A 14,648-nucleotide genomic window follows, 5' to 3' on the forward strand; every position below is an offset into this window, starting at 1 on the left:
GCACAGCCCCCCTCACTTCCAATTCCAGTTTTGGAAGCACTTTTGGAAACAGATTTCCTTCAGAAAGATGCATTTTCCCTTCAGCACTATGATTTTCCAATTAAGTAGTTGCTGCTTCTGTGAGGTGATTTGTTTTACGTGGATATTCAGGATGTCATATCAAAATTTTTTTTTCTTCTAAAGCAGGGCATCTTATATTTTTGTGATTATAGATTTTACACTTCTTGAATATTGCCGATGAACCTGTTTTGGGGTATAATCCTCCAACTTCCTTCACAACTTTTCACATTCATCTCTGGAGCTGTGCGCTCGACTATAGGTGAGTTCACAAATGGAACAAAATTAAGTTTTGTTATTTTAAATATGTAGTAAGATTTTTTAAAAATACATAATTCAGTAGTTAAGCTTCCGGTGCCTTCCTAAGAGCCTTCCTGTCATGGCCTCAGCGTGACACGCGTTGTCCTTCTTGCTGTAGGCCCCTCTATCTGCCGATCCGGTCTCTCCTCACTGTGGAAACATTCAGCGTTTCCAGCAGTGTTGCACTGGACAAGTCGTCCTCCACGCTCAGGTACCTGCGTAGACCTCATTGTTTACAAAATACTAACTGATGTTTACCCAAGCCGATGAATTAAAGTCTCAATCTTAAAAATCTGCGCTGTTTCACTAGCAGTCATGTCCTTTTACCCAGGCTGTTCCGTTTTCCTGTCTCAGGCGACTCTTCCGGCTACTGCTTTCGTTACTGCATTTCATCCTTAGGGAAGAGATTAACTGAGATTCTTAGTTTGCTTTTTAAAAATTATGATAAACTTCCCATAATACCTGATAAACAATCTTCGTAGTTTAAACCTTGTAAATTTGAGCATCTATTTTCAAAAAAAAAAAAATTGCCAAAAATTTGGAATGAATTTGAGCAGATGATTTAGTCTTGTTCTTTACACTATTTAGGTATTCCTAGAACTCATGAACAGTGAGTTTTAAGGAAATTTTCAGTGAGAATTTTAAGTTAGAAATTCCGTGTGTCGATGATATAAGTATCAGAAATGGTGCAGTTACGCGTACAATGACCACGTGGTACAGATTCAGAGCCTATTTTTTCAGATGTTGGTTTTGTTATCTTTTTTCGTCAGAATAATCTTGGACGAAGCTGCTGTATATTTGTCTGACAAATGTAACACCGTGACTATAAACCTGAATAGAGGTAAGAGTTGATAAATAAAATCTGAAATAGGTGAATGCTGTTTATCTGTGTGTATATGAATATTTCAAAGCTTTGTAATTTTAGAACAATGCGAGCAAAGTAAGGATCTTATTAAATATCAGTCTAAAGCCGTAATGTTCTTGTACCCCATTACCCATTTCCATTGCATGGATTCCAACTCACAGTGACCATATAGGACATAGTAGAACTGCCCTATGGGGCTTCCAAGGCTGTAAATCTTTACAGAAGCAGACTGCCACATCTTCTCCCATGGAGCAGCTGGTGGATTTGAACCGCCGACCTTTGGGTTGGCAGCTGAGTGCTTAACCACTGTACCACCAGGGCTCCTTAATGTTCATATAAGATCAGTTAGATGTATCAAATTACATATATTCTAAGTACTTATTTGATATAAGGCAAAATTTTTTTCTAACTAAAATAAAGCGAATTGTAGGATTTTTATAGGAGGAAACTGTATCTCCAATGCATTTTAAGTATTTATAGCACCATCAGCAATGGATGTTTGTTAATGCTAGTTTTGTCAGTTACTAGTTGGATAAGCATTTTTTGAAAGCGACACTAGATATTTGGTGAGTTAGTTCTCTAATTTTAGATTATGTCCGTGTGATGGAGGTGGGGCTTTTGGAACTGACCATAACTGCGGTGAAGTCTGATTCTGATGGAGAACAAGTAAGTTCTTGAAGTAAATGGAAATTTTTATTTAAGAGATTTTTTGATAGATTAAAAAAAGTTGATTTTACTGTAAAATTATTTTTCCATATACCTAATTTTGGTCAAAAGAGATAAAATTTTAAAATGAAGATTGCATTTTATTATGAATACATTTTTTTTTTCCTTGTGGGAAGAGAGGTTGTCGTATTTTGCTTAATGTAAATCTGTGCAAAAAGAGACTTTTTTGCCTCTTGTTTGGGCAACACTTTTACGCTGTTTCCCTGTGCCCTGTCCAGACTGAGCCCTGCTTTGAGTTACACTGTTCCAGCGATGTGGTCCACATCAGAACCTGCTCAGACTCTTGTGCTGCCTTGATGAACCTGGTTCAGTACATCGCGAGCTACGGGGACTTGTACGGACCTCACAAGGCAGAAGTGAAGCCTGGAGCCCCTCAAAGGAAGACCAAGGTACAGCGACACCGTTAGTCCTTAGAACTCACTTCCCCTGCCCCGTGCCGTGTGAGCGCCACGTTCATGCCATTGGGGTCTACCTGACAATCACAGGGGAGAAAAGAAACTTTGAAAAGTCATCTGTCTATTCTTTAACTTCAGAAAGCTGGGGAAGTGATTCCATGGGCATTTTGAGAAAACTATTCTACTGTCTGATAGTCTTTGTTTCAGAACATTAATTTTCTCAACTAACATAATACATTTTTCCAGATTTAAGTTATTTTCATCTTTTCTCAAGGAAACCAGCAAATATTTATCACATAAGAGCTTGTTATATGGAAGTTGTATGTAAAAATGCTATGAGAAGATACATGTATTATTGCCAAAAGACTTATTTATATAGTTTTTTTTATCTTCCATATGGAAACCCTGGTGGCATAATGCTTAAAAGCTGTGACTGCTAACCAAAAGGTCGACAGTTCAAACCCACCAGGCACTGCTCGGAAACCATATGGGGCTGCTCTACTCTGTGCTATAGGTTCGCTATGAGTCAGAATCGACTTGATGGCAACAAATCAGCAGGTTTTATCTTGCATATTTGTTATCTTTGATACTACTCAGTTTTCAGTATACCTTCTCATATTTGATCTCCGTTGACTTCCATGACAACCCAGTGAGATAGAGAGGTTAGTTTCTGTTTTATAGAAAAATAAGCTGAGACCCAGAGAATTTAGATGATTTGCTCAAGGTTAGCTAACTCAGGGATGCTGCATTTTTTAAAATGAGAAAAGGTGTGCGTCAGGGTTGTATCCTTTCACCATATTTAGTCATTCTGTCTGCTGAGCAAATAATCTGAGAAGCTAGACTATATGGAGAAGAACATGGCATCAGGATTAGAGGAAGACTCATTAACAACCTGCGTTATACAGATGACACAAACTTGTTTTGCTGAAAATGGAGAGGACTTGAAGCACTTACTGATGAAGATCAAAGACCACAGCCTTCAGCATGGATTACACCTCAACATAAAGAAAACAAAAATCCTCACAACTGGGCCAATATGCAACAACATGATAAACAGAAAATTTTGGAATTGTCAAGAATTTTATTTTACTTGGATTTACAACCAGTGCCCATGGAAGCAGCAGTCAAGAAGTCAAATGATATATTGCACTGGGCAAATCTGCTGCAAAAGACCTCTTTAAAATGTTGAAAAGCAAATATGTCACTTCAAAGACTAAGGTGCACCTGACCCAAGCCAATGTATTTTCAGTCGCCTCATATGCATGTGAAAGCTGGACAATGAATAAGGAAGACCCAAGAATTGATGGCTTTGAATTATGGTGTTGGTGAAGAATACTGAATATGCCCTGAACTGCCAGAAGAACAAACAAATCTGTCTCGGAAGAAGTACAACCAGAGTGCTCCTTAGAAGCAAGGATGGCGAGACTTCGTCTCACCTGCTTTGGACGTGTTATCAGGAGGGACCAGTCCCTGGAGAAGGCCATCATGCTTGATAAAGTAGAGAGTGAGCGAAAAAGAGGAAAACCCTCAGTGAGATGAACTGACACAGTGGCTGCAACATGGGCTGAAGCACAGCCACGGTCGTGAGGATGGTGCAGGACCAGGCAGTGTTTTGTTCTGTTGTACGTAGGGTTGCTATGAGTCGGAACCAACTCAACAGCACCTAACAACAACAACAAGCTAACTCATAGCAGAAACAGGAAGAAGACCCAGATCCTTTGGTTCCCAGTTCCGTGCTTTTTGTGCCCAAACTGTTACCTCCCAGCACTCTCGTGTGCAGGCTCAAATCTCCGGTTTGCTCAGCACCTTTGCTTTTCAGTGTTGGTTCTTCTTCAGGCCCCTTCTGTGCACAGACTTCTCTGTCCCCGTAGATCACGTGCCCGTGTGCGGATCTGACGGGCCTTGTATTCTCTGTGGTTCGGGCTGTAGGACACGCGTGAGTCCTTGCTCCTGCTGTGTTCTTACTGATAGTGAGATGACGTGAGCCTCCCTCTCTACCGTTTGTTGTCTTTTTAAGAAACTCTCCATTTGATGAAAAGTTATGTAAAACTATCCCTCCAGGAATGGAGCTATTTTAAAAACTTCCCGTTCTTCTAATGCATTTAGTCTCCAAGATCCCAGCTCACCTTGCTGCTCTGAGGTGACGACACACTTCTATTTTCCAGTAATTATTGGGGGTGATGATGATATTAAAACACTTAAAATGAAAACGTAACAGCTGCTGGGCAGAAAGTAGAAAACTTCGTCTCTTTCTGTTTCTGGCATTTTTCTAAAATGTAGCTAATTTCTAGGGCACGATAAATGTCAGTAGATTGGCTCTTAGGGCGTCTTCGCTATTTCAATTAGGTTTTCTGGTTGTAGGGAGATCCTCGTGGTCGGTCATCCTCACGAGGTCCGGTGCTTCCTGAAGCAGACCAGCAGATTTTACGAGATTTGATGACTGATGCTATGGAGGAGATTGACGTGCAGCAAGCGGCGGCGTCTGTGAAGCCCCAGGCTAACGGTAAGACAGACCAGGCCTTTCTCCAGGGCCACTGGTGCTGTAGTTGAGGCTTCATTGTTGTGTTCCTGCAAATTCTTCTGTAAGTAACTTGTTTAAGAAAAGACATTTCTTAATGCCTGAGTTTTACTGGATACTCACTAGCCGGTCAGCTTGTGTTTGAGTGTCTGGCAGATAACACCGTCCGAGGAGTTGTGGGCGATTACGGAGGAGGTGGAGGACAAGGTCTCTGTGGCTTGTGGGTCAGCACAGCAAATGGTAGTAAACCAGGCTGCTGCTAGTACTTAGAGTGGTCTAAGAAAACACTCTAGAATGTGGGATAGACTCCAAATGCCATTGTTTGGAAAGGGTTGGAGCAGTTAGATTAGACTTCTTAGTGAACGTGAGATGAGTTGGCTTTTAAGAAACAGGATTTTGGTGCATAGCACAGAGAAAGAAGGTAATGTTGGCAAAACATCAACAGTAACTGGGGCACAGAGAAGCCAGACTTAGACCTCAGCTCTCTAGCAATTAAATTCATGGTATTTCTGGAACAGAGATTCTCTTCTAATTGAAAAAAATTAGACAGTGAAGTTGGTTGACAGGGTGGGAGCCAGACAGTTTGAGGTCCTAGAAAGCCAAGTGGAAGCATCTGAATGTCTTGAAGCATCTGTTTAAAAATTTTTTTTTTCTAATTGGATAAATGTAGTTATTTTTGTGTGTTGAAATCTTATTTTAATTATTATTTCATGACAATATGAAAATTTATAATTAAATGTTGCTTTCATTTTAATTTACGTACATTATAACTAAGGAAGCAGATTGGAACTTTTAGCATCGTATAGATTCCATTGTTAGTGATAAATATTGGCTCATTTAGTTTGTGGGAAAGAATATTTGGTGACTATTAACTGCAGCTTCAGTGGAAAGATTGTGTACTAAGCACTGGGCATTTATGAGGATGGATAAGACCTAGGAACTTACTGCCATAGAAAAACTTAAAATCTAGCTGTGCTTCTCTTGAGACCAAAATGTCCCTTTTATTCATCTGAGGGTTCTCAGTCCGCATCACAGCATTTGGTTTGAAGGGATAAGTGGAAAGAGAATGGGTCAATTATAAAACCCAACAAAAAAACCCAGTGCCCTCGAGTATATGTAAGAAAATGTTTGTTCACATGTAGACTTTTAACTCCCATGCCATCTTCTGTGAACTTCATATTGAGAGCCATACCTGGACAGGTGTCCCGTGTCCAGGTGTGTCCAAGAATCAATCTTTTGATTGCTTGGAGTCACTGCCCTTCTCTCCTGCCTCACACCCCTGACGCAGTGATTTCACGTAGCTGCTCTGTGTAACCAGTTTCTCCTCCCCAGGACATTGTCCGAGAAGCTTATTCCAGGCTCCAGCCCGTCACAGGACAGAACCGTCCACGTGGGATCTCAGCTGAAGCAAACCCGTCAATACTTGTCAGCTGCCACTAAATTCTAAGCTTCTCTAACTCCATATAATGCGCGGGGGCCTGTCCAGCTTCATGAAACCAGCATTCGCTGCATTCTCGGACAACTCCAAGTCTGTTACTGGCCTTTTTATGAGTAATTTTTGTCCAGGTGTTTGGGGCAAGTTACTTAACCTCACCGTGAGCTTAGTCTGGTCGTAGGGCTGTTGTAAGGAACAAAGGAGCAGGGGAGAGCAGAGTGTGCATCTGACGCCTGGTTAAAATACTTCAGAAGTGTGAGTTACTGTGGCTGATGTTTCAAAGGGTGCCCAAATTAAATGTTGTAATCTTTTCACCTAGGTGATTTGGATGAAAAATCTCAACTTCAGGAGCCGTGTTGTTCGGACCTCTTCCTGTTTCCAGATGAGAGTGGGAACGTGTCCCAGGAGCCCAGCCCGGCGTCTGCCTCCTTCACTCACCACCTGATCAGTGAGGCAATGGCAGCCGTGCCCACTGAGAATGATGACTTTTGCATTCTTTTTGCACCAAAAGCAACCATTCAGGTAATAAACTGATAACATTATTGAGGCCCTAAAATGGTGTTGCAAATTGAATTGACGAAGATTCTTAAGATTTTGTGGACTCTTGACAGTTCAGAAATGCTGAATTTTGTAATTAATTACCGATGCCTTATAAATGTTCACTTCACTAAGCGTCAGCTCTCAGAGACTCAGAGAAGAATGCCATATATTTGCCAAACTTCCTATGAAGATTATTGCACTACAGATGCCGTGTGTGGTAACTACCTTTAAGAGCTCTGTAAGGTAGAGAGAGTCAGTGCAGAAAGAAGGGCTGCGTGGTGCTGCTTGTCCATGAATTGAGAAAGATAAGATCTAAGATGTAGTTTGTGTGAAGGCTGGTGGTTGCCTGATAATTTTTTTTTTTTTTTTTTTTGAAACTCAGTAGTAAATTAGTAGGTGACCATATTTATTTACTAAGTTCTGGGAACCTGCTTGATAAATTTTTAAAAAATCATAGCAATCAAACTCAGGATAAATCTATTACTAGGAACATGATAATTTGGTCAGTGTGTTAAAATATGGCAAGGTTTGGTTTAGAATGCAGTATTGACTTTAAATTAAACCACAAAATATGTATATATACAAACACATAGACGCACTAAATCTGTGCCTTTTATTGTCTAACCAGTAGTAAACGTCAAATTGTAGGCTAAAATATCCTTATGGAGTGATTTACGTAGAACAGAAATAGAGTTCATTTTATGGTCAGGAAAGCAGCGTATCTTATGTGATGCTAAATGTCAGTAATTATCATCCCGTTTTATATATTGAAATTATTAAGAGTAGAATCGGGAAATCTTCTTGAGACGTGCATAGTAACCTGCAGTTCCTGCTGCCATCAGAGTACCTGTTGTCTGTTTATTTCAGGAGAGGGAAGAAGAGCCAGTTGTAAAGATAATGGTCGATGATGCCATTGTGGTCAAAGACGACTATTTCAGTCTGCCGGTGAAGAAGACAGACACGAGCAAGGCCCCACTTCACTTTCCCACGCCTGTGGTCCGGTATGTGGTCAAGGAAGTCTCTCTTGTTTGGCATCTTTATGGAGGAAAGGATCTGGGGACAGTCCCTCCCTCATCTCCAGCTAAAAGTTACATGTAAGTTAATTTCTGTATGAGTCTACTTGGCAGGCCAGTATATTCTTTTTATAGAAATAATATACAGAATTTATCATTTTAAGAGTTATTAATAAAGTAGTATGAAAATATATAATTTAAACTTTACACTTAAAGCTTTTTGTGTGTGCATTTATCTGCATTGTTTGTATTTTTACTAAAACAGTGAGTTATGCGATTTCCATTTAGCAAAAATTTTCTGGTACCTACCCTGTGCCAGAGCCTGTGTTAGGGTCATCCTCACTTCAAAGGGGAGAGAACGTCATGTGAGCAAACGAGGGCAGTGAAGTGAAGTGTGCAGGCCCAGAGGAGGGACCCTGTGCACCTGAACCCAGCACGAGTCGGTGCCAATTGAGTACTTGTTCAGTGGTGGCTTGTTCGGTAGCGCTGGAGAGAATTAGGTAGAGAGGATGGGGGTAGCGGGGGCAGACAAGGCCTCAAGGGGAGGTAATATCTGGCACAATAGTTTAGCAACTTTTTTCTATTTAAAAATGATTTGAAAAAAACCTCCAACTTTACTGTAATTATTTTCTATATTAGCTGAGGTTTCTTGGGCTTAAACTCCAAATATCGTCTTTCTGAGGTGACAGGCTACCACCCACTGGGTGACTTAAGACAACAGTAACTTAATTTACACTCTCGGAGACCAGGAGGCTAGAAGCCCAGGGTTAGGGTGCCACAGGGCTGTGCTCCCTCTATGGCGCCAGAGGAGATCCTTCCTTGCCTCTTGCAGCCTTGTGACCCCAGCAGCCCTTGTCACTCCTTGGCTTGCAGCTGCATGACCCCAGTCTCTGCCTCCACATCCAGACAATGGATTAAGGACCCCTAATCCAGTGGGAAAGAGCCCTGGTGGTGCCGTGGTTAAAGCATTTGACTACAAACCAAAAGGTCGGCGGTTCCAACTCATCAGCCGCTCCACGAGAGAAAGATGTGGCAGTCTGCTCGCATAAAGATGACAGCCTTGGAAACCCTGCAGGGCAGTTCTGCTCTGTCCTGCAGGGTTGCTGTGAGTCAGAATCGACTTGACGGCGATGGTTTTGGTTTTGGTTTGGAATCCAGCATGAAAGGAGCCCTGGTGGCACAGTGGTTAAGAGCTCCACTGCTGAATGAAGGGTCGGCGGTTCAGACCCACCAGCCACTCTACAGAAGAAAAATGTGGCAGTCTGCTTCCATATTTACACCCTTGGAAGCCCTGTGGGGCAGTCCTATAGGGTCAATATGAGTTAGAATCAACTCAACGGTAGTGGGTTATCCAGTATGAAGGAGCTCTGATGGCATAGCAGCTAAGTGCTCAGTTTAAGGTCAGCAGTTCAAACCCACCCAGTGGCTCCATAGGAGAAAGACCCGGTGACCTGCTTATGTAACGATTACAGCCTGGAAAACCTATGGGGTAGTTCCACTCCGTCCCGTAGTTCCACTCCGTCCCGTAGTTCTACTCTGTTCCCTAGTTCTACTCTGTCACTATGAGTTGGAATTGACTCAGCAGCACCCAGCAACAATCCAGTATGGAAGGAGCCCTGGTGGCGCAGCAGTTAAGTCCTCAGCTGATAACTAAAGGGTCTGTGGTTCGAATCCACCAGCCATTCTATGGGAAAAAGATGTAGCAGTCTGCTTCCATAAGAACTGTGGCCTTGGAAATCCTGTCCGCAGTTCTTTAGGGTCTCCGAGTTGGAGTCGACCGGAGGGCAGCAGTTTCAGTCCAGTACGCCTGACATCCTCGTCCAGCACGCCACCACCCGTCTGTCAGCGTGTCCCTTCGTGGCTGACACGTCGCTGTGATGCTGGAAGCGCTGCCACCAGTATGTGAAATACCAGCAGGGTCACCCTGGGCAGACAGGTTTCAGCAGAGCTTCCAAACTAAGACAAACTAGGAAGAGCAGTCTCGGGATCTACTTCTGAAAATCAGCCCATGAAAACCTCCTGTGGTCACAATAGAATATTGCCCAGTATAGTGCTGGAAGATGGGCCCCCTAGGTTGGAAGTCACTGCACGATAGCTGTGACCGTGGGCTTGAACGTAGCAACCATCATGAAGGTGGCGCAGGACTGGGCAACGTCTTATTCTGTTACACACAAGGTCACTGTCAGCCAAAGCAGACGTGATGGCAGCTGACAACAGCAATCCAGTAGGTCCTCATTATAACTGTTGACATCTGCAGAGATCCTGTTTTCAAACAAGGTCACGTACGGAGCTCCTGGATGGACGTGAATTTCTGGAGGACGCTTCATCCCAGCCCAGGAGGTCTTGTTTTTCTGTCTGTCCTGTGATAGGAACCCCCAGGACATATCACAGTTGGGTTTTTCTGTAGTCCTAAAAAAAAAAAAAAAATTTTTTTTTTTTTTTTTAAAGATTTAGCAAGCAGGTGATCACTCTAGTGGCCATAATAACGTGTCCTCAATATCACTGAGGTATGCGGGTTTGAAGACGTGGTTTTGGTTTTTGGATATAAAATTTGTGGCAGCGTTCTGGTTGTCCTGTAATCTTATTTTCTCTTTCCTTCTTAATTGCTATTTTTCCTGCTATTGTTCATTGACTTTCTCGGACTATTCCTTTAACTAAAGGGATTTCTGTTTTTTTTTGATTTGCAGTAGCCCCCACAGTTCACCCTGTCACACACCCACAAGACGTGGCCATAGCGCGGTGTGTGCAGGGAAAGGAAGGAACCACGACTTTTTAATGGAGATACAGTTAAGCAAGGTCAGTGGCATTGGAAAGGGCAGATCCACTTTTGTAGGACCGTTCGTGCTGGTTCTTCGGGACCTCCTCTTAGGGTCCGAGCCTCTGCACTGGAAAAGGGCAAGCATTTTGTAGAAAACTCTTACCCTTTATCTTGAAGATTCTGAGAGGAATGAGAATTTTAGTTTCGTTTTTGTTTTTTCATATTTCTTAGGTTACCCTTAGAGTAGTAGCCCTCAGAGTGAATGTACGTCGGATCACCTGGAGGGCTTGTTAAACACGGGTTGCTGAGCCCCACCCCAGAGTTTCTGATCAGGAGGGCACGGTAGTCTGCGTTTCTGATGTGTTTCCAGGACACCCCTGGGGCACCACTGCCCAGAGTGTGTGTCTTGAAGGCCTGTGTTGGGGTAGCATGCATGTAGGTCTAGAGGCCGTAGGCCCAGGCCACTATTCACAGCATCTGCACTTACTTCTGTCAGCTTCTCCAGGATCGTACCAAGTGTTATATGTTTGGGTGGTTAGCGCTAGAATATGGTAGTGATTATGGTTCCATAAATTTAACTGTATTTGTCCCCTTTTGGAACTTGAACTGTGCCAACATTCACTTGTTTGTAAGCAATTTCCTAGGTGTGCAGGTAATAATCTTACGTCTGATTTCAGCTGCGGATTTTACTTGAAGAGTTTAAGGGACTTTCTAAAGGCCAAATAAGAAATGTCAGTCAAGCGTATCCTTGTAAGGTAGGGTACACATAGATCAAGTGAATCAATGAGCAAATCACTGAAGGATATGTTTTTAGTTCTTTAAAAGTGGACTTGAAAGCTGAGATAGAATTCAAAGAAAGTGGTGAGTGAGATTTTGCAGTTTAAGAGAAAATCTAATTTAAAGATTTTGTAAAGGCTGCGCCATGTTCCTTCTTGTCCCTGAAGGTGAAGTTTCAGCACGAGGTGTACCCGCCATGTGAGCCAGCATGTGGCCCCAGCCTCGCAGAGCGTCCCGTCTCCCGGCAGGTGCTGACCGTCCAGGATCTAGAGATCCGAGACCGGCTGGCAACGTCACAGATGAATAAGTTTTTGTATCTGTATTGCAGTAAAGAGATGCCTCGGAAAGCTCATTCCAACATGGTGAGCTCTAAAACCTCATTTTGCTTGTTGCTGTCTTGGTTTTGGAAAAGTGTTTTTATTGCATCGAACTGCAGGACAACTACTAGAGTGGGGGAAATAAATGGATATTTTTTCTCATTTTAATATGAAAATCTCTTTTGAATATGCTGCTTAAGGTTTTATGTTTTAAAAATTACTTTGCCCGTCGCTTCTAGGGTCCGATAACTGTAATTGCCAGTATGTTGGCACCTGAGGGAAAGTGGAGATCCGTAGTGAGCTGCACGAAGCATGTCCTATTGCTGAAAGTACCCCAGCTGTTCACACTTGCAGGTTCTAGCAAGGTTGAGATGATTCGCTCCGGACTTCGGAGTTCCTCAGAGTGCGGGCCTGTGGATGAGCTTCAGGGGCGTAGCCACTCCTGGAGCCTGCAGGGCCAGCAGCCTACCTGTGTTACCTCCTCAGAGTCACATCAGTGAAGGCCTGTGTGACTCACAAAAGGTGGATTCTGGACTTTAAGGAGAAAGAGTGAACAGCTCCGATTTTTGTTCTAATTAGGAATAGGACTTTTCTTTCTTTTTTTTTCCAACGAAGATAAGGTTATGATTCCATTGGGGAAAATGTTTTTCTCTTTCTTGTCTTGTAGTTGACAATTAAAGCACTACATGTGCGCCCCGAGTCTGGCAGGTCACCCCAGGAGTGCTGCTTGAGAGTGTCACTGATGCCGCTTCGCCTCAATATCGACCAGGTGTGTGTCGTGAGCATAATTTATTTAAGGAATTCTGATTGGATACATAGTCCACATTCTGAATGACTTAATTTAGTAGAATTGTAGTGCTTTTTATTATGTAGCTTTTATGGACGTTGTATGATAAAGCAGACTTCTGCTGGTAAAGAACAGGGCAAATACATTAGACTTTTGGAATCCGAACTATAGTTAGTAAACATTATTAGATGTTTTCCTTCAGACTTCCATTCTTGTCCACATGACAGAGAACTTAACACCTGCTTCTCACTCTGTCTTTCTCATCCTTCCATACATAGACCTAATTCAGATACACAGATACGTTTAGAGACTGTGAAAGGACTCCAGATGGGCTAATAAGGGATTGTGTCTTCGTGATAGCATCCAGAAGAGAATTTTTTCTGCCCTGGGCAAAATGACGAGTTAGTAAGTTGGTACCTAAAGAGGTCTCACACACACACACACACACACACGCATGCACACACACACGCAGACTTAATAAACATGGAAAAGCATAAAGAAATCCACTTTCTCATGTTCTTGCAAGTGTCCAATCAAATTCTTCTGCGTTTTGCTTTCACCCAGAGTGCCATTTAAAACGTTGTTGTTGTTAGGTGCTGTCAAGTCGGTTCCAACTCATAGTGACCCTACATACCACAGAACCAAACACTGCCCGGTCCTGCGCCATCCTTACAATCATTGTTATGCTTGAGCTCATTGTTGCAGCCACTGTGTCAATCCACCTCGTTGAGGGTCTTCCTCTTTTCCGCTGACCCTGTACTCTGCCAAGCATGATGTCCTTCTCCAGGGACTGATCCCTCCTGACAACATGTCCAAAGTATGTAAGACGCAGTCTCGCCATCCTTGCCTCTAAGGAGCATTCTGGCCACACTTCTTCCAAGACAGATCTGTTCGTTCTTTTGGCAGTCCATGGTATATTCAATATTCTTCGCCAACACCACAATTCAAAGGCGTCAACTCTTCTTTGGTCTTCTTTATTCATTGTCCGGCTTTCACATGCACACGATGCGATTGAAAATGCCATGGCTTGGGTCAGGCGCACCTTAGTCTTCAAGGTGACATCTTTGTTCTTCAACACTTTGAAGAGGTCCTTTGCAGCAGATTTGCCCAATGCAACGTGTCTTTTGATTTCTTGACTGCTGCTTCCGTGGCTGTTGATTGTGGATCCAAGTAAAATGAAATCCTGGACAACTTCAGTCTTTTCTCCGTTTATCATGATGTTGCTCATTGGTCCAGTTGTGAGGATTTTTGTTTTCTTTATGTTGAGGTGTAATCCATAGTGAAGGCTGTGGTCTTTAGTTGGTGCCTTTTTCAGTAAGTTTTGACTCTTCAAGATATGTGAGTGTGTGATGCTCTGCTGTGTAGGGCAGTGGTGAAGAGCGTGGCTTTGGAGTTAGGTTTGGGTTCAAGTCTCAGTTCTCTAACTTGTATTTAGTTGAGTGGCTTTGGATAAGTTACTTAGCTTCTCCAAGCCTCAGTTCCCTCGTTGATAAAATGGGGGAGATAGTAATGTGTATATCCTAGTGAGTTTTGTTGTTTTTAGTGAGGATTGAATGAGATAGTATAAGTGAAACATTTACCTTGGTGCCTGGCGCACTCCATTAGGGATTCAATAACGTTGTCGTTGTTATTAACTGAAGCCTATAGCAACTGAAGAATATAAGTGGGGTTTTCCTGTAACTTGCTTTGAAATAACAGACCCTGCTGTTACACCTTACGTTGGCCATGCTGAGGTCGGAGATAGAGTGTTTATACCTGCGGTGCGTTTTGCCTTTGCTCAGAGAATGTTGTTTGCATAGTGTTCAATGTTGATTAGTTATTCAAATAAAACTTAGGTAGGTTTAGTTAATCCATTAAAAACATTTCAGGAATAAGCTTAAATAATGTTTATATTGTAAACCAAATGTAGGCACTATCTCAGGAGAGACGTAAGGCACGGGGTTAGCGTAACTCCAGCCTGAGTTCACGCCAAGCTGCCAGTAGTGGCTTCCGAGCTGAGTCAGACGTGCCGATGGTCGTGAGAGGATATCTTTTGATATCCGTGTTTTAACTGATCCCTATATTGGCCTACTAAGAACATGCGGAATTATTTATGGGGAAGTTGATCTGTGGAAATTGCCAACGTGAACAAAACTTCGAGGAAGATGTATCTTTAAGACA

At 42.6% G+C, this 14,648-nt stretch overlaps 1 protein-coding gene across 5 annotated transcripts in view; it reads left to right on the top strand.

Moving 5' to 3' along the window:
- The window catches only part of ATG2B (autophagy related 2B), an 83,634-nt gene that overhangs the window by 55,466 nt on the left and 13,520 nt on the right, over nucleotides 1-14,648 (top strand). For all 5 annotated transcript variants that reach the window (XM_064293008.1, XM_003408870.4, XM_064293011.1 and 2 more), the window contains exons 24-34: nucleotides 213-319; nucleotides 476-568; nucleotides 1,128-1,198; nucleotides 1,812-1,888; nucleotides 2,167-2,337; nucleotides 4,705-4,846; nucleotides 6,616-6,818; nucleotides 7,704-7,930; nucleotides 10,537-10,645; nucleotides 11,552-11,746; nucleotides 12,369-12,470. In XM_064293008.1, the coding sequence (XP_064149078.1) occupies nucleotides 213-319; nucleotides 476-568; nucleotides 1,128-1,198; nucleotides 1,812-1,888; nucleotides 2,167-2,337; nucleotides 4,705-4,846; nucleotides 6,616-6,818; nucleotides 7,704-7,930; nucleotides 10,537-10,645; nucleotides 11,552-11,746; nucleotides 12,369-12,470 (1,497 nt within the window). The remainder of the gene's footprint in view (nucleotides 1-212; nucleotides 320-475; nucleotides 569-1,127; nucleotides 1,199-1,811; nucleotides 1,889-2,166; nucleotides 2,338-4,704; nucleotides 4,847-6,615; nucleotides 6,819-7,703; nucleotides 7,931-10,536; nucleotides 10,646-11,551; nucleotides 11,747-12,368; nucleotides 12,471-14,648) is intronic.

This window comes from Loxodonta africana, chromosome 10 (genome assembly GCF_030014295.1).
Source record: "Loxodonta africana isolate mLoxAfr1 chromosome 10, mLoxAfr1.hap2, whole genome shotgun sequence".
Lineage (NCBI taxonomy): Eukaryota > Metazoa > Chordata > Mammalia > Proboscidea > Elephantidae > Loxodonta > Loxodonta africana.